Here is a 22,440-nt window from a genome sequence, read left to right on the forward strand (position 1 = left end):
TTTGTTTGAGAGAGAGAGAGAGAGGCAGAGGGAGAAGCAGGATCCCGATGTGGGGCTCGATCCAGGACCCTGGGATAATGACCTGAGCCAAAGGCAGACACTTAACTGGCTGAGCCACCCGGGGACCCCTAAATAAATAAATCTTTAAAAAAAAAAAGGCTAAATAAATACTTTAAGTATGATTTAATCATGTCTTAGGTACCCAAGATGAAGTCCCAGGTTACTCTTGAGCCCTAGGACTCCAAGTAGCCCGTTTCTTTGAATACAATTTCTTCCTTCATTGTTTACAGCTGTGCTCCCTTTACATGGGGGGCAAAGGCAACCAGGAACAAGAAGCCTTCTTCCTTTTGACTGACTAACCAATCACGCAAAGTATCTACATACTATTAAAAATTCCATCCCAGACTCCCCCTTAAAATAACTCATTTTAAGCATCTAATAGCAGTAGCAGTGGCATCAAAATATATCAAACATAAATCCAAGTAAGCTCAAAGTATCAACTGTGGTTGTTCCTAGTTAGGTTACGAATTTTTAAAACTTTTTCTTTAGTACTTCCTAAAATTTCTCCCATGAACGTGCATTATTATTATAATCAGAAAAACTGGAGTGCTGCCTTTTTCTTTTAATTGTCCAATATTAGAGCCCTGGCTATCCATGAGGAACATAAAATAGATGTTATCTATTCCAGAAAACAGAATATTGGTAATAAAGTAACATGTAACTGTTGGCAAAACAAGAGTAAGAGAGATTTTCCTATGTACTGTTCACATAATTTAAAGAAAAAAATTTAATTTCATCTAATTATTAATAATCTTTAAATTATTATTTTAAAATGATCAATTCAGGAACCTGGGTTTTAAAAATGGAAACTACAATAAATCTTTTTTTTTTTTAAAGATTTTATTTATTTATTCGACAGAGATAGAGACAGCCAGCGAGAGAGGGAACACAAGCAGGGGGAGTGGGAGAGGAAGAAGCAGGCTCATAGCAGAAGAGCCTGATGTGGGGCTCGATCCCATAACGCCGGGATCACGCCCTGAGCCGAAGGCAGACGCCCAACCGCTGTGCCACCCAGGCGCCCCTACAATAAATCTTTTTCTAACCTAATAACCTACTGACCCACTGACCTCCTTTGGAATTTAGGTTAAATCTGATATCACAGATATTTCTGGGTCTGTTGGATCTATTAACATTAATGAAAAGTAATGCTGAAATTTAATCGACTGATATAATACAGAACCCAAGCAACAATCCTTAACAATGTTTATCACCATTTATGAAAGATTCTAACTTGCTTCTACAGACTGCTCAGTGTTTGTATTATAGCTAAAAAGATAATTATTCCCAAGAAAACTATTTTAACTTGTAAAGAAAGATCCAAATACATTTTAAATTAATTGTTTAATGTATGAGTAAAGATGAAATTAAACATTTCTCAATTTAAAAACAAAGACATCATCTACATAATTTTTAACATATCCCTGGTATGTCTGGCAAAGCCGTTGCAAATTAATGATGAGAAAATAAGATGTCATGTTAAGTAATCCTAATTCCACCTCTGCTGCTACTACGCTCATTCAAAGCCTTAATTTCTTAATTTTCCACCGTTAATATTAATAAAATGAAGATCTGTTATATTTTAAATGTTATTTTACATCAAATCCAAGATTTATAGTTATTGAAGAGAATAAAGTAAACCTTAGGGGGCGCCTGGGTGGCTCAGTCAGTTGAGCGCCCAGCTCTTGATTTCAGCTCAGGTCATGATATCCAGGTCCTGAGATTGAGCCCTGAGTTGGGCTCCACGCTCAGCGGGGAGTCTGTCTCTCCCTCTTCCTCTGCTTTGCCCCACGCTGCTCACTGGAATGCAGTCTCCAAAAACAAAAACAAAAAAAACCACCTCTGGATCATGTTTGAGGGTCATTACCAGCACTCGTTTGAAACTCAGCAAGTGATAAATTGTCGGCATCTTATTTTAGCAGAAGAGGAGTACAGATTAAACACATTATTGGTATTAGAAATTCTAGGGTTCTTGGGTCTAGGTACAAGTTGAAAATCCTTATTGGACAAGGTCAGGTATTCTAAGTTTCAGAAGGACACAAGAAAGGCTAAGGCTATTGCCAAGACTAGTTGGTAAGCAAATATCTCAAGGGTCAAATCTTGTGGGATTGAGTAAGTGGAAGCCCCTCATTTCCTGAATCACTATTGAGCTATTGAAGTACCTTGTCTGGCCTTTAGGGGGATTATCCACACCTAGTTTTACTGAACTTGGGGCTAACATGACTAAAGCCAGAGAACCTATGCCACATGCAGCTGGATGGATACTTTCCTAGACACAGCGGTAACTCCCATCAGTTGTCATGTATGTGTGAAGGGATATAATGTTTTTCTTTCTTCCCAAAGATTTGCACAATTTCGAATTGTTCTTGGAGATTTTAATTTTGCCGGTATTCAGCAAGCCAATCGTATCCTGGGACCCATTTACTTCATCACTTTCATCTTTTTTGTGTTCTTTGTCCTGCTGGTAAGTATGACCATGTATTTTCCCTTTTTAATATTTTTTAGAATAAAAAATAAAATTATTAATTTAGAAGAAATTATAATATCACTGCTTAGCTGTCAGAGCTTTTTACATTTAATAGGAATTGTGTGGATTCCTAGTAATCCAGGCTAAGTCCAGTGTCTAAATGTTTTCAGTTTGTCCAAAGGAGAATGTGATCACATTAGTTACCATCTTGGTGTCTGGCATGTGCCAGGAATGTGCTCAATCCTCTCTGAGTATAACGTGAATATCCCAGGTCTCTCCAGCCTGGGACATTCCACACTGGCAGGGATGAATATATTCTGCCCATTTGCAATGGCTTCTAGCCCTTACGGCTAAAAGCTCATACCTGTGCGATTTTTCAGAGTCCCCAGGGTGGGTCTTTCACGTGTGCTCAGGACAAATTTATGTGGCCTTCCTAATCAGGAAAAGTTGCTTTCCTAGTCGAGGCCCTGCTACTGTTCTCCTTGAAAACACTTTTGTCAATGTACAGCAGTTATCCCCTGGTGGTGGCCAGAAGTCCTCAGAGTGACAGAGCTGGGCTTCAGTGAAAGGTGGAGGTGGGCTGGAAGTAAGAATACCCTCTCCACAATTGTTTGTATGATCTGGACATAGTATTCATAAGAGCCTTAGTAAGACTATGCATTTAAACAGCTTTATAGAATTTTAAAAAACCACTCTTATGAACATATACTTATTCTGTTTTCTTCTGGTATGCAATGTTGATCAATTAGTGTGTGTATGTATATGTGTATACATACATAGATATCTATATTACTACCCAGTTCATATGCATTATTTTACATGGTTTTTCTCATTTACCATAAACATACTCACCTATATCCACACTATACGTTTCCCATTCTACTATGTTATAGCCTGCATAGCCATTTCTCTATTACTGAACATATGGGCTACTTTTAAATTTTAATCTAATTTACAAATGCCAGCACTGAGGGCGCCTGGGTGGCTCAGTCATTTAAGCGTCTGCCTTCAGCTCAGGTCATGATCCCAAGGGCTGGGGACTGAGTCCCACATCAGGCTCTCTGCTCAGTGGGGAGTCAGCTTCTCCCTCTGCCTCTGCCTGCCACTCTGCCTACTTGTGCTCTCTGTCAAATAAATAAATAAAATCTTAAAAAAAAATCCCAGCACTCATCAGAGTCACTAACATGTAAATTAAATTTTTACTGAAATAATTATGTGATTATTTCTCCCCAGAACATGTTCTTGGCAATTATTAATGATACTTATTCTGAAGTGAAAGCTGATTATTCAATAGGCAGAAGGCCAGATTTTGAACTTGGTAAAATGATTAAAAAGGTATGTCCAATTCTTTTCCTATTTTGAATTCTAAGACAAATCTTTTCAGTTTATACTTTTGTCCTTTGAATAGCACTTAAATCCCAAGTAGTGGTGGGGTTTTTTGTTCTGTTTTTTGTTTTGGTCCAGTCTTGCTCTTATTTGTATTATTTCACTGCCAGGGAAGTGAGATTTCTTTCTGGCTTTAAAAAAGGTGGCCGAAGTTATTTCAGATTTCAATATATCAAATAGCAACTGAGCTGTTTACTAAATGCAAAGCACTGTTGGGTTTTATAATAAACCTATCCCTTCCCTCCCCAAAATTTTCAACTTAGATGCTAGTAAATTTCTATAAACAGTCTTAACTCAGAAATCCATGGGCCTTGGGGCGCCTGGGTGGCACAGCGGTTAAGCGTCTGCCTTCGGCTCAGGGCGTGATCCCGGCGTTGTGGGATCGAGCCCCACATCAGGCTCCTCTGCTATGAGCCTGCTTCTTCCTCTCCCATCCCCCTGCTTGTGTTCCCTCTCTCGCTGGCTGTCTCTATCTCTGTCGAATAAATAAATAAAATCTTTAAAAAAAAAAAAAAAAAAGAAATCCATGGGCCTTATCTTGCTTCCTTTCGTGTTTCTGTTAATGGCAACACTCTTCTCAGTCACTCGAGGCTTAAAAACCTTGAATTTTTTATTCCCTGTCCCTCATATGGTCTGTTACCAAGGCCTGTGTGTCAAGTCCATCTCTGTAGTTTTGTTCACATTTGCGAGATTCAAGGCCATGTTGAATTCTAACCGCCACCACTGGGTTAGGGCCCTCAGTACTTTTCACCCAGCCTTCTGTCTGGTAACATCTTCTGGCCTCTTTCCTGTGCCAGTCCAGCTCTGATATCACTTCTCTGCTCCCAATTCTTCAGTTTCTCTGGGCCTGTGAGGTAAGTCCAAGCTCTTTACGCAAACACGCAAGAACCTTCTCAAGTCTCACAGTTCCAACTTGTCCTTATTCACGATCACTGAACTATGTAGCATGTCTACCTTCCATGCCTCCGTGGACAGCATGGTATGGGCCAGCCAGTGTTGGAGCACAGCGCTGTGCACCATCACTGAATGTCGCTCTCCCCTCTGGGCCTCTGCTCATGTCACTCCTTGACCCCAGCAATGTTCCCTCCATTCCCTCAATGACCTTCTGTTCTCCTGGACAGAGTGACATCTTCCCTGTCCTCTCAACACCTACTTCGCTTGAGTTGTTAGCAGAGTCATGTGTGTACCATCTTGCTCATCTCTGCATAGCCATGGCTCTAACTGCATCACTTCACACAGGAAAAGTCCTAAGAGCCATGAGGTTAGTGGAGTTTAAAAACTCTGACCAAGAGCTCACCTGTAAAAGGAAACTATTCATATGTCCCCCAGTGAGGTGAAGTGTAGGTTTTGTCATCTTTTATCTCTTGATTATGATGCTGGTTATGTGCATTAAAGTGTTAACATCCTTAAATGCAATAAATGTTCATAAAACTGTTCAAAGATTTCTTTTTCTAAGTTCAAGTGTGATGTTCACAAGAGAACCCCTTTTTCTTCTTCACTAGCAGGCAGAAATCATAAGTGGTGACAAAGTGAAAGAAAGATAATCACAGCATTGCCTCCATATTTCTTGAGGGTAGTAGTCCCTAGGGACAGGCATTCCGTATTTCTTATTCCTTGATCAAAATTAGTACAGGATATGTATCTGTTAAAATTTTAAACTATTTTTAATTATGCCCAGAGTTACAACAATGCTCTCGAAAAACTCAGACTAAAGAAACCTGAAGAGGATGAAGACAAAAAAAGGTAAGATGACTTAAATTTTTAACGTGCCGTTTCAAACCGTAGATTGTGTTAGAAGCTCACAATGAGAGTAAAGTTTTGATTGCAAAACAATCACCATCCAATGTGCTGATTTCAAATACGTTGTCAACACACCATCCAGTAGTGCCTCCTAATTTTGAGAGTGCCGTGAGACTCCAAGCTAAGCTAATTAAAAATTAATTTAACGCATGCCATGCCCCTCAGAAAAAGCTTTAACAGAAAGCTGGATGGAATATAGACCCCCTAAAAAGGTAGGAAAAAATTTTAGTCTACATTAAGTGCATGCATTTAGCTATCAAAATAAAAACATTCTTACACAAAATAATTAAGGATACCTTTACATCTACTGAATCATTTTGGTATCAAAATGCTTCTGAAACCCAGGCCTCTGGCAGTGGGACATAATATAAACTTTTTTTTTATAGCTATAGATGTGACACTCTGGAGAACTTATTAATGACCACACTTTCCAAATAATTATGTTATCAGAAAGATCAAAAATGCAATTCAGATCCTTACTATAGAGCTGATCGTATTTTATGTTGGCATTTCCCTTTCTACTGTCATATGCCTCTGATTTTTATTTTATATTCTTAGTACGAAAAGTGGAGATTTGGTTGAGCGAGCCAGAAGAGAAGGCTTTGATGAAAATGTAAGATTTTAACTTTCTTATAAAGATAGCTTTATTAGAAATATGCCTACAAAAGAGTTCTGATTAAGAATTGAAATGATTTGCTTTCTTTAGAGCGGTAGTTGCCACCACCAAAAATTTCTCCCAGAATCCAGCTAGTTTGTTGTTTACAACAAGTCACTTCAGTCCTGCATGCTACCTCTCTTATTGTTGCTCTCAGCCAGACACCCTGGTCCTCCAGCTGTAGTCACTGTGTGATAATCCCACAGGGTTTAGTGAGCACACTCTCTTGACATGATTATGTCATTTTTCTCTCATAATCATTAATGTGATTAATTACTTTCATGTTTTATACAGTTGACCCTTGAACAATGAAAAGGTTATGTTTACAGTACTGTAAACAAAATCCATGTGTACGTGGACCCACATGGTTCAAACCTGTGTTGTTCAGGAACCATGTTGTTGAACAACAGTTTGAACTTCGCAGGTCCAGTTATATGCGGGTCTTTTTTTTTTTTTTTAATAAACACAGTACAGTATTTACTGTAAATATATTTTCTCTGCCTTATGATTTTCTCTGTAACATTTTTTCTCTAGCTTACTTTATTATAACAATACAGTATATAATAGATATAATATACAAAATATGTTTTCATCAACTACTTATGGCATCGTTAAGATTTCAGTCCACAAGGGCGCCGGGGTAGCTCAGTCAGTTAAGTGTCTGTCTTCGGCTCAGGTCATGATTCCAGGGTCCTGGGATCAAGCCCCGCATCTGGTTCCCTGCTCAGTGGGGAGCCTGCTTCTCCCTCTCCCTCTGCCTGCCACTCTGCCTACTTGTGATCCCAGTCTCTCTCTCTGTCAAATAAATAAATAAAATCTTTAAAAAAAAAAAAAAGGATTTCAGTCAACAGTAGGCTATTAGTTGTTAAATTTTTAGGGAGTCAAAAGTTACACACACATTTGTGACTACACAAAGGTCAGCGCCCCTAACCCCCATGTTGTTCAGGGGTCAGCTATACATGTAGTAGAGCGAGGTTTCTGTGAGGTGAGGAAGTTACAAAAAGGAAAGGCTGAAGGTTAAAATGAACTTTGTGGTGTTGGATTAGAATTGTAGATTGTGTGTGTGTGTGTGTGTGTGTGTGTGTGTTCTATACGTCTGTCTATCCACTGATACTATCCACTGACTATAAAGGGCATCATTGGGACAGCTGGCAAATTCAAATGCAGGACTCAGCATTAGAGGATAATAATCTATCAATATCAGTTTTATGATTCTGATGGTTATGCGGTGACTATAATAAAGGAGAATGTCCTTGTATGCAGCAAATACACACTGATGCGCTCAGGGACAATGGGACATTCGTGTTGGCAACTCCAAATACTTCAAAGGAAAAAAAAAGCATTTGTACTGTTCTTATAAGTTTTCCGTAAGTTTGAGCTTCTTTTAAAAACAAAATTATAATTCAGTAAACCACTTCTGAAATAAAAGATGATGTAAATTAAAAAACATACTGTGTACCTAGGGGAATCACCTAGAATGAACATGATACTTATCCAAGTAAAATATGGACTTACAAGAAAAAGAAAACCAGGTTAGCATGACAACACTCAACACCATAAATCAACAGAGCAATATCTAAAAATTATGCAAAGAAAGAAAATGTAAGCCAGGCATATTTATATCCAGCAGACTCATGCTGCAAGTGTAAAGGCTCAAATAGTTTGAACACGCAAGAACTCAGAGAATACTGTTGTATCCCTGAGGATTCTACGAGAGCAATCAGCTTCAGCTAACCAAAAGATGACTGGAGAAATTTTGGAAAGAGGAAGAGGGGAGAGGGACGGTATAAAGTAGAAAAAGTTGACTGATTGGTTTGAATATATAGCTAAAATTAAAGAATTATCATTTAGAGTTAATAATCAGTAAGAATAAATTTTAGCATATTTAATAATACAATAAACAAATTGTTTCAGTGATTTTAAAACACATGTTCTCACATTTTAACATCGTTAAAATCAAGATGAACCTTATGGTTGACGGGGTGTCATGTGGTAATTGGTAACCTTTCTTTCTTAAGTGGTCCATAAACAATGGTGTGTCTTACATTAGACTCCATCTCTCAGATACATGAAACACAGTAATAAGACTAAATATAGTTGGGTAATGGAGAGGAAGATGAGGAGAAGGAAAAAACTACAAGCTCATTTTCTTGTTGAACTTGTTTGATTCCTTGTTGAGGGAACCCAAGTAAGAAGAGAGGACCCAGGTTGTATAAAAAGATAAATGAATAAAAACAAACCACTACAACAAAAATATATACCATCCAAAGGGCAGAAGAACCAAAACCAAAACAAAATATACCATGTGGTAAAAAATTTAAAACTTACCATGAAACAGTATGGTGTAACTGTGACCAGTTATGACTATCAGTAGAAGCAACTAAGCTTAGTTTACTTAAAAAGGAAAATTTTCAGATTGAATCACAAAGCAACACCCAATCCTATGCTATATCCTAAAATATATACCTAAAACAAAGTGATTCAGAAAAGTTAAATATAAAAGCATAAGCAAAGTTGTAAACAGGTAAGCAAAAGATTTAGAGGACACAACTGAATATAAGTCAAGGTAGAATTCTAGACCTACAGCTCTAAATGAGATGAAGGGCACTTTATAGAGCTAACATCAACTTTAATAGTTATGATTATCTATGCACCAAATAATAGGGCATCGAATTCCATCAAGTATGGCCTACTAAACTTATAAAATGAGAAATAAACTAAAAATAGAACACTAAAAATAGAGATCAAGAAAAATACAAGACAAAAACTACAAAACAATATAATGAATAAGTTGATCTTATAGTTCCGTATTTAACTTTGTACTCTCAGAAGATATATCTGCTTTTCAAAAACCCATTCATAAAAAATGATCATATAGGGGCACCTGGGTGGCTCAGTTGGTTAAGCATCTGCCTTCAGCTCAGGTCATGATCCCAGGGTCCTGGGATCGAGTCCTGCATCGGGCTCCTTGCTCAGCAGGGAGCCTGCTTCTCCCTCTGCCTTCTGCTCTCCCTGCTTGTGCTCGCTCAGGCCCTCAGTCTCTCTGGCAAATAAATATTAAAAAAATCAATAAATTCAAAAATTGGTTAATACAGAAAAAATTATTTTAAAAGCAACACAGTAAAAATGTTTTAACAAAATCAGAAAATAAAGATTGTTTAACTGAGACTTTAAACTATTAAACAATTCTTGGGGTACCTGGGTGGTTCAGACAGCTAAGCACTGGACTCTTGATTTCTGCCAGAATCATGATCTCAGGGTGGTTAGATTGAGTCCCTTCTGGGAGTCCACACTCAGTGGGGATTCTGTTTCTCTCCCTCTTCCTCTGCACCAACCGCACCCCCCACCCCTAGCCAGCCACCCTGCTCATGCTTGTGTGCGTATGCACTCTCTCTCTCTCTAAAAATAAATATAATCGTTGGGATGCCTGGGTGGCTCAGTCAGTTAAGTGTCCCACTCTTGATTTCAGCTCAGGTCATGATCTCAGGGTTGCGAGATCGAGCCCTATGTCAGGCTCCACACTTAGCACAGAGTCTGCTTGAGATTCTCTCCCTCTGCCTCTGCCCCTCCCCCCACTTCCTTTCTCTTTCCTCCTCTCTCTCAAAGTAAATAAATACTCATAAACACATACATAAAATCTTCAAAAAAACTATTAAACAATTCTTGAATCAAATAGGAAATACAAAATGAAATTGCAGAATTCTTATAAAAACAATAAAAACACTATACAGCAGAATCTATGAGATAAAGTCAAACGCCCGAGGAAAATCAACTGATAAATTTATCAGTAAAAATCAAGACTGAAAAACTGGTTTTAGCATTAACTGAAAAAGTTAGAAAAGAACAATAAATAGAAAAAAACACAAATAAGAAATAAAGATAAAAACAGTTAATACATGGCACATAACAAAGTTGTATAAATATATAAAATGGCTGGTTCTTTGGGAAGGTCAGTGGGAAGAAACTACTAGCCAACAAACATGGAATAAGAGGGAGAAAGCGTAAACATGCATAGTAAGAAATTGCAATGGGAGAGATAATGAAGAAACAAGTAATTAAAAAAATACCACTGAAACTGAAGAAACACAAACAAATGGAAGGATATTCCATGCTCATGGATTAGATGCCTTAGTACTGTTAAAATGTTCCTACTACCTGGAGCAATATACAGATTCAACACAATCCCTATCAAAATTCCAATGGCATCTCGCACAGAAATAGAACAAACAATCCTAAAATATGCATGAAACTACAAAGACCTCAAAAAGTCAAAGCAATCTTGAGAAACAGTAACTGGAGAAAGAAGAAAGCTGGAGGCGTAACACACCCTCATTTCAAATTATATTACAAAGCTTTTGGGGCACCTGGGTGGTTCAGTCAGTTAAGCCTCCGGGAACTCTTGATTTCCACTTAGGTCATTTGTGAGATCAAGCCCTGCATCAGGCTTTGCGCTGGACATGAAGCCTCAAGATTCTCTCTCTCCTTCTCCCTCTGCCCCTCTCTCGCCCCTGCTTGTGCTCTCTCTCTAAAAAAACAAGAAAAAAAAAAAAAGAGTTTTGGCAATCTAAATATTCTGGTATTTGCCTGAGACACAAAAACCAACGGAATAAACTAGAGAGGCCAGAAATAAACCCTTGCATATATGACCAATTAATTTATGACAAAAGCACCAAGAATATACAATGGGGAAGAGACAAATCTCTTCAATAAATGGTGCCGGGGAAACTAGAGAGCCACATGCAAGAGAACAAAACTGGACCAATACCTTACATAACATTAACATAAAATTAACACAAAATGGATTAAAGACTTGAACATTAAGACCCGAAACCATAAAACTCCTCTGACAACACAGGTAGTAAGTTCCTTGTCATCAGTCTCAGTGATGATTTTTTGGATCTGACACCAAAAACAATGGCAGCAAAAACAAAACAAGGTGGACTACAGCAAGCTAAAAAGCTTCTGTGCAGCAAAGGAAACAATTAACAAAATGAAAAGGCAACCTACTGCAGAGAAGAAAATATTTGCAAATTGTATATCTGATAAGGAGTTAATATCCACAACATATAAAGAACTCACACAACTCAACAAGAACAACAAAAAATCCAATTGGAAAATGAGCAAAGGATCTGAATAGACCTTTGTCCAAAGACAAAGAGATGGTCAACAGGTACCTGAAAAGGTACTCAACATTACTAATCATCAGGGAAATGCCAATCAAAGGAGCTATCACCCCACACTAGTCAAAATGGCTGTCATCAAAAAGACAAGAGATATCAAGTGTTGGCAAGGATGTGGAGAAAAGGGAACGCTTGTGAACTGTTGGTGGGAATGAAAACTGGTGCAGCCACTGTGGAAAACAATATGGAAGTTCTTCAAAAAATTAGAACATATGGTTACCAGCAATTCCACTTCTGGGTATTTATCTGAAGGGAATAAAAACACTTAATTCTAAAAGATATCCACACCATGTTCACTGCAGCATTATTTAGAATAGCCAAGACATGGAAATAATCTAAGTGTCCATCAGTGAATGAATGGATAAAGAAATGGATATATGTATAAAGGAATATTACTCAGCCATTTAAAAAAAAAAAAAAAGGAAATGCTGCCCCTTGCAACAATATGGATAAACCTTGTGAGCATTATTTTAAGTGAAATAAGTCAGAGAAAGACAAATACTGTATGATCTCATATGTGGAATCTAAAAACAACAACAAAAAACAAAAAACTGAACTCATAAATACAGAGAACAGATTGGTGGTTCACGAGGGGCAGGGGGAGGAATTGGTAAAATGGGTGAACGTGGTCAAAAGGTACAAACTTCCAGTTATAAAATAAGTTCTGGGGATGCATGTACAGCATGATGACTACAACTAATAATTAATTATTAATAATAATTAATAACACCATATTGTATATTTGAAAGTTACTAAGAGAGTAGATCTTAAAAGTTCCTATCACAAGAAAAAAATCTATAACTGTGTAATGATGGATGTTAACTATTAAACTAGTGATCATTTCACAATATATACATATATGAAATCATTATGTTGTACACCTGAAAAAAATCACTAAGAGACTTTTTTGTATAACTCTATGCAAATAACATTTGAAAAACTGAATGCAGTGCATAATTTTTCTCTGAAAATAAATTTAACCAAAAATGAGCCCAGAAAAGAGCTCTGCAGAATATCACAAAGTCATCAGAGCTACCTGAAAAATAAATCAGGCCCAGATGGCTTCACAAAGGAATTTTATCAGATTTGTAAGGAACAAATAGTTTCGATCTATTTAAGCTGTTCCAGAAAAAAAAGAAAATGGAAACCTTCCAAATTATTTTTATAAAATGGCTATATAGTCATTATGTAAAATGACTATATGTATATATACACACACACATATACACATATCACTTATAAATTTTGATCAAAAATCCTAAATAAAATATTAGCAACAGAATCTAACAGAACACAATAATATATCATGATTCAACAGGGTTTATTCTAAGAATGGAAAGATGGTTTAAAATTGGTAATGAACTAATTAACATAATTCATTCTATTAATACATCCAAAAGGAAGGTTGCATGATCATTTTCCACAGATGCTGCGTATTTGATAAGATTCAGCATCCAATCTTAGGGAGACAACAAAACAAAACAAAACAAAACAAAACAAAACAGAAATCAATGGACACTTCCTTGATACAGCAAAAACCATATTTATCTCACCCCTAAGCTCCAAATTACTTAACAGACTGGAAAGGATGTACTGGAGGATGAGCCAAAAACAATTAAGAAAAATAAATTAGAAGTTTAAGAATTGGGAGAGAAGAGAGATAAACTACCTTTAGTTGACATATGATTCTCTTAAGTTTCCTAGATATGCAAGTACCAGAATTCAATATAGAATTAAAAATAATTTAAAGTTATGTCATATATGCAAACACTAACCAGTTCATTAAAAATTATAATATTCTATAACAGCAACAAAATAGAAAGTGCCCAAGAATTAATAAAAAGTGCTTAAAACCAAGATAAGGAAAATTAAAGCATGCCTTAAAGACACAAAAATACATTTGACCAAATATGTATACCTTTAGTCGGGACCTAATCAGGAAAATGGAATACACATTATGTATCTTATTTATTTATTCTTTTTTAAGGCTTTTTATTTATTTGAGAGAGAGAGAGCACAAAGGGAGAGTGAGAGGGAGAAGCAGACTCCCCACTGAGCGGACTGCCGGATATGGGACTGGAAATCCCAGGACCCTGAGATCATGACCTGAGCTGAAGGCAAATGCTTAAGCGACTGAGCCAGCCAGGCGCCCGACATTATATAGTTTAAGCAGAAAAAATTTACTACAGGGAACTGGTTACGTGGGTACTGGAAGGCAGAAAAAGTAAAAACACTGATGCAACTCATACTCTAGGAAGATGTTATCACTCCCAAGGCTAAGGTTACAAAAAGCGAAGTTATCTGAACCTCATCTTAGAGGAGCCTACAGAGCTGTTGTTCAGACCTCTGAGGGTAATCCCCACCCCACCCCTGCTGCTACCACTTCTGAGTGAGAGTGATGAGCCTGGTTCTGGGTATGCCAAAAGACTTTGGACTGCTGCAGCCGGGAGCCAACCACGGCTGCTGGAGATGACTACCATTTGCAGAAGCAATGCTGATGGATAAAAACCCAGATCCTTCACCCCACCATCCTCCACTAAGGCAGAACCTAACAAGCCAGTAGCAAGTGTCTGGGGAATCAGGTTTGTAAAACCTAAGACCTAGCATCATAGAGCAGAAAAGGGTAAATTCTGAGTTGAGAGAAATCAGCTAAATAGTAGGTCCAGTTGACCCTTTTGGCTATTATACACATTTGAACTTGCATAAAATGACATTAACTGTTTTCCACAGTTCCATCCAATAAGGTGGAACTATCCTTTATACAAATGAAGGCACTTTTATCCTCTCCCCCAAAAGGGAGAAGCAAAGTCCCAACAGTCATTGTATCTATCTCTGGGTGATGTTAAGACCTTTCCTAATGATATCACAATTCCTTAAGAACTCAATGTTTAAACTACAAAGTTTATTTTTCTTTTATTAAGTAAAGTTTACCCACCATATGGGGCCTGAACTCAAAATGCCGAGATCAAGAGTTGCATGCTCATACCAACTACACCAACCAGGCATCCCTAAACTACAAAGTTTGTTTTTGGACCTAAAACAGGCATCCCCCAGAGAATTCCCTGGATTCCAAATATAGCCCTCTCTGCACCTGTTTTGTAGCAGCAACCAATTTCCCCTTGGTACTCAGCCCGCTGAGTACCCACTTCTTTGCTTGCTGCTTCAGTAGCCTGAGGAATCCCAAATGGCCAGGTGGTAGTCTCATATTCTTAGAGCCAGTTAGTATGTCCCTTGATGGAAGCACGCTACCTATGAGGGTCTGTTTCTTTGGAGTTCCCCTGCTACCAAATACTCATTAGTTCAGTCAGAAAAATGAAAACAGGGGCGCCTGGATGGCACAGCGGTTAAGCGTCTGCCTTCGGCTCAGGGCGTGATCCCGGCGTTATGGGATCGAGCCCCACATCAGGCTCTTCTGCTATGAGCCTGCTTCTTCCTCTCCCACTCCCCCTGCTTGTGTTCCCTCTCTCGCTGGCTGTCTCTATCTCTGTCGAATGAATAAATAAAATCTTTAAAAAAAAAGAAAAAAAAGAAAAATGAACACACACAAGGTAGTCCAAAAAGAGGGCATTTACTACCGAGAATTCCTTCCTGAGGTATTAGAGGACTAGAAGAGACAGTGTTGAACACTAAATGAATGCAGGGACAACAGTGACAGCTACCATCTACAGGGAAGAGGTTGAGTAGATTAGAACCCTGAAACTTGGAGAAAATGGCCCCAGAATTACCACTCTGCCTGTGAGGAAAGGAGCCACTGTCCTGTGAACGTCAAGGCAGGCTTCACAGAAGTAGTGAGGGTTGAGATGGGTTTTTTGAAGGATGAGTCAAGTTTACTAGGCAGTCTGTTTAACCCATACTACTACCACATCCATATTGTAACAGGCCTGGCCATACAGAAATAGCTGCATGGCCTACCACTTTAACACCACATTAAAAGTCTAAGTGAATATGTCAAAACATGAATGTTATAATGTGGCCAAAATAAAACTAGCAAGATTGAAAGCCATCCTTTCCTACTTATACTATGTTGGTTTAAAAGACAGACACTGTCTGATAGTTTCTCTGACCAGACCAGCACACATTTATCAAGTAAACAGAGTACGAACTTAGGCATCACCATCCCCTCTGAGCAAAGTAATCAGAATCCTTATAAAGGGATCAACTTTGGTACTTCACATTATTACTGGATTAGGGCAGTATCGTACTGATTTACTGAGAAGTCTTTGGATCATATCTGGGTGCAAGGTCTCTCCTTTCTTTCTTTCCTTTTTTTTTTTTTTTTTTTAGGATTTATTTATTTGAGAGAGAGAGCACAAGAGCATAAGCAGGGGGAGCACAGGCAGAGGGAGAGGGAGAAGCAGGCTCCCTGCTGAGCAAAGAGCCCAACGCAGGGCTCGATCCCAGGACCCTGGAATCATGACCTGAACCAAAGGCAGACGCTTAACTGACTGAGCCACCCAGACACCCCTCCTCTTTCCCTTTTTTTTTTTTTAAGTGCTGTCCCTATTTTCTACAACATAAGAGTGCATTTTTTCTAATTTGGGAAAAAATTATTTGGACACTAAAAGGCAAGTGGGTGGTAGTGAGGACAAAACACAGGAAGGACTCTTTAGGAGCAGAGACAAACGCGGCAACAAGAATTTTCTGTTATGAGGAACTTATTTTGGGGTCTGTGGGCAGATTGGAGTGTACAGATTGATGCAGTAATCCCAAAAAGGGGACTGGGGACTGTTAGGTAAGACTGCAGGGGTCTGGCCTCGAAGCAGCTAGAAGGGCAAATACCCACAGATGTACTTGTTAGTACATTTGCTTCATTACACAACAGAAGTACAGAAAAGAACAGCTCAGCTTTAGCCAAGTGAAGAACAGAGAACATGAGAAAGAAATTCAGCTGGAGAGGCAGAGAGGAAGAGGCAGTGAAACGAGAATAAGCTGATGATTTTTAATTTAAAAAACCCCTAACTCCAGTGAACAGTTCCAACACCAGGCCCTCTCAAGTGAATCTGCTGATGCGTAGATCTTAAAGCCAGGAAGGGCAAACTCCAGTGGGGCTCAAAACCACAGCCCTGGAGACTAGTATAAGATTCTCAACCCCATGATGCTTGGGTGCCAACTATGCTTGTCCTCTGACTTGACAGGAGATTCAAAGTGCAAAGCAGATGAAAAAGTGGAAAGAGAGGCTTGAGAAAAAGTATTATTCTGCAGAAATTCAAGATGACTACCAGCCTGTCACTCAACAGGAATTTCGAGAGTAAGTATATGTTCTAACCAGGGCACTGTGGGATGTCATGATATGGGGACCAGGGCCATGAGTTATATTATTTTCCTGAAACCAGACCTTATTCTGTTGAGATGCCACCCCTTTTCTCATCTTTTTACCCAACTTTGAAATTAAACAGAAAGCACAAGACTCTATTTGTTTAAATGTAAGGTGAGAGTGAAACCAGGGGCGCCTGGGTAGCGCAGTCGTTAAAGCGTCTGCCTTCGGCTCAGGGCGTGATCCCGGCGTTCCGGGATCGAGTCCCACATCGGGCTCCTCTGCTGGGAGCCTGCTTCTTCCTCTCTCACTCGCCTGCTGTGTTCCCTCTCTCACTGGCTGTCTCTCTGTCACATAAATAAATAAAATCTTTAAAAAAAAAAAAAAAAAAGAAACCAATTGCTTTTATCCTTACGTGTCCAAATAGGAACTGCCATTTATATTTGATATGCATAGCAAACAACTGTTCTCCAGTTTTAGAATATAAGATCCAAACTTGGCCACACTAGGCATGTTTTAGAAGCTTAAAATACTATCTTCCCACTCCCAAGTACTTCACAATAGGTACTAATAACCTGCTGACACTTTATGCACAAAGGTATGTTACTCATTCTCTGCTTCCTTCTAAATTATTCTCTAGACTCTTTTTATATGCTGTGGAGCTGGAGAAAGAATTACACTATGTCAGTCTAAAACTAAACCGAGTGATGAGAAAGATTTCAACTCTACAACCTTGAGAGAAGTGCAGGTGAGAACCTGTGATATGATCATTGAGCAATTCTAACAAAGATTTATCCTTGTACTGAATTATTTCCTAAACATGTCCCCATTACAGGTACACTTTAAAAACACTGCACCACCTATCAGCAAACTATCATCAGAGTCCATGATAATCTCAAAAGATTTCCAGAAATTAAGTGCCCCTGAATGGGACCTGCTGTACAATCCATGTATGTTACAGCATGCATCCAGAGTATACACACAGTTACACATAAAGGATTTTAGGAGATTTATTTAATTCTAGCAATGTGAAGATAAAGTACAAAATGCTGCTGCTTATGGTTCATGGGGAAGGTCTCTAATAGGTCACTAAGTAGGTAAAGACAGTTTTCTCAATGTTACCTAGAGTATAGAAACTGTGCTTTCATCATGTACCATGTTCTAACTTCTTCTGGCCATAGATAAATTAATACTTAGGATTTTGGAAAACCATTATGGTAAGACCCCAAATAAAATAATCTCACTTTCATTCTTCCCAGGTTGAGGTCACCTAGAAAAAGCTAAAATGCAGAACTTCCCAATCATCTACAGAAATTTCACTAATATTTTCAAACTGGAAATTCATCTAGAAAGTTTCTAACATGACACATTTATTCTAAAAGTGTTTCCTCAACCACTCTAAAACAAAATATACTTTTAAAAACTAAAGAGCGAGGTAGGAGTATCAGGGTTATGAGAAGTCAACTTAATGAATGAGAAGTAGGAATGAAGGCACTACAAAAGCCCTGTCTGGGTGGTCGGAAAGTTGTGTGAAGTAACTCTTTTAATTTCTTTAGTGGGTTACATAAGCCCTCCTAGAAGAGCCTTATGTTCTCTTGGCTTGCCAAACAACATCATCTGACCATAGTGTTCGACTTCCACATTGACGCTCAATAGATTTTAAATCTACCCACCTCAGGCCAACCTCTTCTCTTAGAAAATTGTACCTTGTTTGCTTAGTAGGATAATTCACTGCAACAAGAAATGCTGACCGTTCTCCCTGCATCTTCCCCCTAGATTTCCACAAGGCAATCAACAGTATGGCCTTTCCCCGTCTTACCAATCCCCAGAGCTGTAGCCAGCCAAGTAGTTTAGCAACCCTGTTGTCCCCCAACATGGTCCCTCGTTGAGGTAACTCAAACAAAGCCTAAGAACATTAAGGCAAGGAAACACTTAAGGTCATTTTCTTTAACATCTAGTGAAAACAAAACAAAAAAACATTTACATTGACTTGGAACATTCAAGTTCTTTTATTACAAAAGTCTATACAATGAAGTGCCAGACACAGCAATGCAATTATATTGGTGGTCATATATATCTATATATTATTTGTATATAGATATACAGTTTTTACTTGTACCAAAGTAAAACTATCACAAACTGCCTAATTCTACCACCTACTGCTCAACTATAACACACAATACTGTCACATAGCGTGTAAGTGCTGCCATGCCGCTGTATCTATTCTACCTGCAGCCAAACATGAACAGTGAGTAACCAACACCATGAAGCAGCTGTTAATTCTAAAATGAAACCAGTCAGGCCACTGAATTATAAAAATATGGTACTCATATAGATTTAGCATTATAAAGAAGGAATATATTATTTAAAACATTTAAATAGTGCATATGGACATTTTTGCATGTGGTATATAAAACATTCATATAAAACAACATACAGTGCACATTAAATTAGATGTTTGGATATACTCCTGTCTGGAGACTGAAAGAAATTAAATGCACACTGCATGCTGGATTCAAATCAAAGTGATACTTCTTTTGGCATTTTCAATTTCATTTTTCTAGGTATACATTACGAATAACCTAGATGTATCAAAAGGAAACCACACGAAAAGGGCTGGATTTAGTGCTTTATTCCCCAACTACACGTTCATTCCCTCCCCCCCCAAAAAAGGCATTGCACACACAGGTGAAATGTGAAATCCTAGAAACACTACTTATTATCAAGCTACTTCATGTGCTTACTATGTAATAGTGCCAGAAGCCTGAGGTTCATGCTTCCCTCACTTGATTCAAGAATGTCGCAGAAGTCCCATTTTTATATGGAACTGTTAATATCAGCTAGTTAAGAAAACCATGCATGAGTCAATGCATGCAAAACATGGGCACAAAGTGAGACACTCATCAATTCAAAAAAGCACCAGGAAAAAAATTAACACTTACATTAAGCCTGACCAGAATATGCTGTTATTGACTATATTCTTAGCCCAAATAAAGTCACCAATCTGTGAAAATGATTATTAGAATGATACCAAAAAGGTACTTGAAGAAAAGCCATGCAATGCCAAAGGAAAAAAGTTAAGCTTAGAGTATATGACAAGGGGCATACCACTACACAACTGCTCTAAACAGCATGTAACTGAGCAGCAGGGCTCCTGTTAGAGGATGTTTTCTTTATGGATTTTGCTGATTAAAAAAGAAAAAAAAAATGATGCAACCCCCGGAAGGTACACACAAAAGTGCAGTGGTATAGCCCTTGTGAAGAAAAGATTTAATTCAGGCGTAATGAATCTTTTGCCAACTTAGGCCAATCTGACTGAACACACAAATCTGAGCACCATCAGTGTTCCTACATAGACACGGCTATTTTCTCACATTATCTGGAGGTGGGTAGGGGGAAAAAATACAGGATCTGATCCAGAAAGAAAATCACATCATCACCAGCTAATAAACAGTAACTGAGGAAACAAACAGTAATATGTCCCGTAGGCAGCATGTGATATGATTCAGTTCTGTGTATGATGTGTGGTGTGTGTTTTCACTATACTAATAAACAAGGTCACTTTTTGGTCTACCCTCTGTTACCTTCATCCAGGAGCTGTGTGACCACTGAATTGCAAAATTTTGCTAACATACTACCTGTGAGAAAGTGTCACTTTGGAAATTAAACAGAAATGTGTTCCACAGTAGGACTTGAAATTTCAGTTGATTTTGGTTTTCTAAGAAAACATAGGACATAGTTGCATATGTGCACATTTATAGACTTTTCTTTCAAATTTTCAGTCATTCTGTAAGAAAAAGGCAACCGAAGATTCAACGTGAAGATGTTCCTCTCAATTTTCTTCAGTAATTAAAAAAATAATAATAAAAATAAAGTTGGTGATAACAAAAAGCTTGTATCTCCAAAGTTCTTGAAGTTGAAAGAATAAAGTACTAGTCTTTTGCTAACAGGATGTATCTGTAGTACAAAACAATGAAGAAAACTGGATGTTTGCTAAAGGTGGAGAGGACAGTCTGTGGTTAATGTGGAACACCACGCTCCCTAGAGAGGGTCTACTTACCCTCTCATCTTTCTCTAGTGGCACCACAACCAAGTACAAAATGATACTCTCGGAGTGCCTGACAAAATAAACTCAAGTACCAGCCAAGTACACACGATGATAGCTTCAGGGAATACAACTGATTTTTATGATGTTTTCAAGGAGCATATTTTTATATGGATTTTGAAGAATCTTGTTTGCTGATAAGAACTTCAAGAAGCCTGAGTTTGGCTTTAATTTTCTTGTACTCCTTGTACTCCTCAAGCACTGGAACACGATCCTCTTTCTGGGCATTCCTAGGGTAGAAAATAAAATCTGTAATATTCTAGAGATCATCTGAAAAAGTCCCAGAAGCTGTCCTAATGTGAAACAAAATGTTCCCAAATTCAAATAAAATAAATAAATTCAAATAAAAAATTCCTCTGCAAGAAAAAAGATTACAGGACTAGTTCCCCCCCATCCCCAAGGAACATTCTTAAAATATTTCTACTTTTGTTGAATTTCTCCATTGACAGATTAAATAATGCTATACATAACAATGATCACTGCAGAGAATTAAGAAGTACCCAAATGTTTTAGGAAGATATGCACTGCTAGACTCTGTTAGATCTGAGTACATTAAGTGCCAGCGGGTTACAGCCAGTCATTTTATACATTTAGAAGGTACTTGAAAAATGCATTCTTACACTTACATTTTTTTTTAACTGTTTTTCCCAACTATACAGAAGCCTCTCAAAGTAAACACATTTTGGAATTTGTAATATAGCTACTGGCTTGGTAAGACTACCTTGTTACATACACGGAAAAACTTTTCTGAGGCCTAAGATAATGCTCATTTCTGGCCACCATCTGAATTAGAATGTATTTTTCCTTTAAAAAAAAAAAAAGTTTTTCTTACTTTTAAAAGAGTTCCACTGGGTCAGCTGTGCTCCAGTTAGATAAAAGCACATGCCATACTGTATTCTGGAAGCCCACTGTTGACTGGTACCCTGTTACACATCTTAGAAATGGGAAGCCTGGAATGGCCCAACATGCAGCCTAAGCAGCAACGGTCTAAGAATCCACACTAAAACTAAGGAGACTAACATAACATAATAAAAAATTATTATAAAAAAAAAGAATCCAAACCACCTGAGAATACCAGTCATGTTATAGGAACCTTTCTAAAAGGAAAAACAGGGGTATCTGGGTGGCTTAGTCGGTTAAGCATCCAACTCTTGACTTCGGCTGGCTGTGATCTCGGGGTCGTGAGATCTAGCCCCACACTGGGCTCCATGCTCAGCGGGGAGTCTGCCTGAGATTCTTTCTCCCTCCCTCTGCCTCTCCCCCTTCTCTCTCTAAAAAAAAAAAAAAACAAAAAAAAAAACTTTAAAAAGAATAAAAAGTAAAAATAAAAGGAAAACATCTTATTTCACAAACACTTCCAAAAAGGTGAGAATGAAGAATTCAAAAACACAATGTAAATGCCACTCAACCAAGCCTCCTAGCACAACTCTGAAATATTCTATCAGATGTTGCTTACTCTACTTCTGTCATTTTCTTGCCATTAATAGCAGGCCTTCAAAGTAAAAAGACAGGTTTTCTACTTTTATTTTCAATGGT

At 38.1% G+C, this 22,440-nt stretch overlaps 2 protein-coding genes across 14 annotated transcripts in view; one reads left to right on the forward strand and one right to left on the reverse strand.

Moving 5' to 3' along the window:
* Positions 1-20,929, forward strand: part of PKD2L2 (polycystin 2 like 2, transient receptor potential cation channel) — a 41,817-nt gene extending 20,888 nt beyond the window's left edge. The window contains exons 9-15 of one of the 2 annotated variants that reach the window (XM_026508059.4): positions 2,401-2,521; positions 3,758-3,859; positions 5,589-5,653; positions 6,269-6,323; positions 16,681-16,793; positions 17,440-17,547; positions 20,582-20,690. In XM_026508059.4, coding sequence (XP_026363844.2) covers positions 2,401-2,521; positions 3,758-3,859; positions 5,589-5,653; positions 6,269-6,323; positions 16,681-16,793; positions 17,440-17,536 — 553 coding nt within the window. In that variant the 3' untranslated portion in view covers positions 17,537-17,547; positions 20,582-20,690. Of the gene's footprint in view, positions 1-2,400; positions 2,522-3,757; positions 3,860-5,588; positions 5,654-6,268; positions 6,324-16,680; positions 16,794-17,439; positions 17,548-20,581; positions 20,691-20,877 lie in introns of those variants that run through there. The other variant, XM_026508060.4, reaches the window with a different exon arrangement.
* FAM13B (family with sequence similarity 13 member B) overlaps positions 18,785-22,440 on the reverse strand; it is a 76,430-nt gene continuing 72,774 nt past the window's right edge. For all 12 annotated transcript variants that reach the window (XM_026508055.4, XM_044387428.3, XM_048220844.2 and 9 more), the window contains one exon: positions 18,785-21,134. In XM_026508055.4, coding sequence (XP_026363840.1) covers positions 21,011-21,134 — 124 coding nt within the window. In that variant the 3' untranslated portion in view covers positions 18,785-21,010. The remainder of the gene's footprint in view (positions 21,135-22,440) is intronic.

This window comes from Ursus arctos, unplaced genomic scaffold, assembly GCF_023065955.2.
Source record: "Ursus arctos isolate Adak ecotype North America unplaced genomic scaffold, UrsArc2.0 scaffold_5, whole genome shotgun sequence".
Taxonomy (NCBI): Eukaryota; Metazoa; Chordata; class Mammalia; order Carnivora; family Ursidae; genus Ursus; species Ursus arctos.